Raw genomic sequence first — 274 nt, 5'->3', positions numbered from 1 at the left:
AATCCTTCCAATTAAACTTCTTTCATTCCCTCCACGGTTTCAGATTCATTTTCTTGAAGAAGGAACAGGGCACCATCGGGTTTTTCCTGGACACCAACTTGAAGGGCCACAGCTGTACCTCCATCAGCTCGGGAATGACGCTGCACATGATACTTGCCAGGGTCGTTTTGCGAATTACCTTGAGCTGCGCTGTTGGGGAGACAATGGAGGATAACAGGCAGTTAGGGAGAGAGAATAGAAGGTAAAAGAAGATAATAGACAGAAGATAATAGAT

At 45.3% G+C, this 274-nt stretch overlaps 1 protein-coding gene across 1 annotated transcript in view; it reads right to left on the bottom strand.

Moving 5' to 3' along the window:
* Positions 1-274, bottom strand: part of LOC119588475 (chorion peroxidase-like) — a 12,960-nt gene continuing 12,686 nt past the window's right edge. The window contains exon 13 of the mRNA XM_037937124.1: positions 1-189. Coding sequence (XP_037793052.1) covers positions 23-189 — 167 coding nt within the window. The 3' untranslated portion in view covers positions 1-22. The remainder of the gene's footprint in view (positions 190-274) is intronic.

This window comes from Penaeus monodon, chromosome 24 (assembly GCF_015228065.2).
Source record: "Penaeus monodon isolate SGIC_2016 chromosome 24, NSTDA_Pmon_1, whole genome shotgun sequence".
In the NCBI taxonomy this organism is placed as follows: Eukaryota; Metazoa; Arthropoda; class Malacostraca; order Decapoda; family Penaeidae; genus Penaeus; species Penaeus monodon.
The sequence above is the reverse complement of the archived record's forward strand: the minus strand, read 5'-3'. Positions and strand labels throughout refer to the sequence as shown.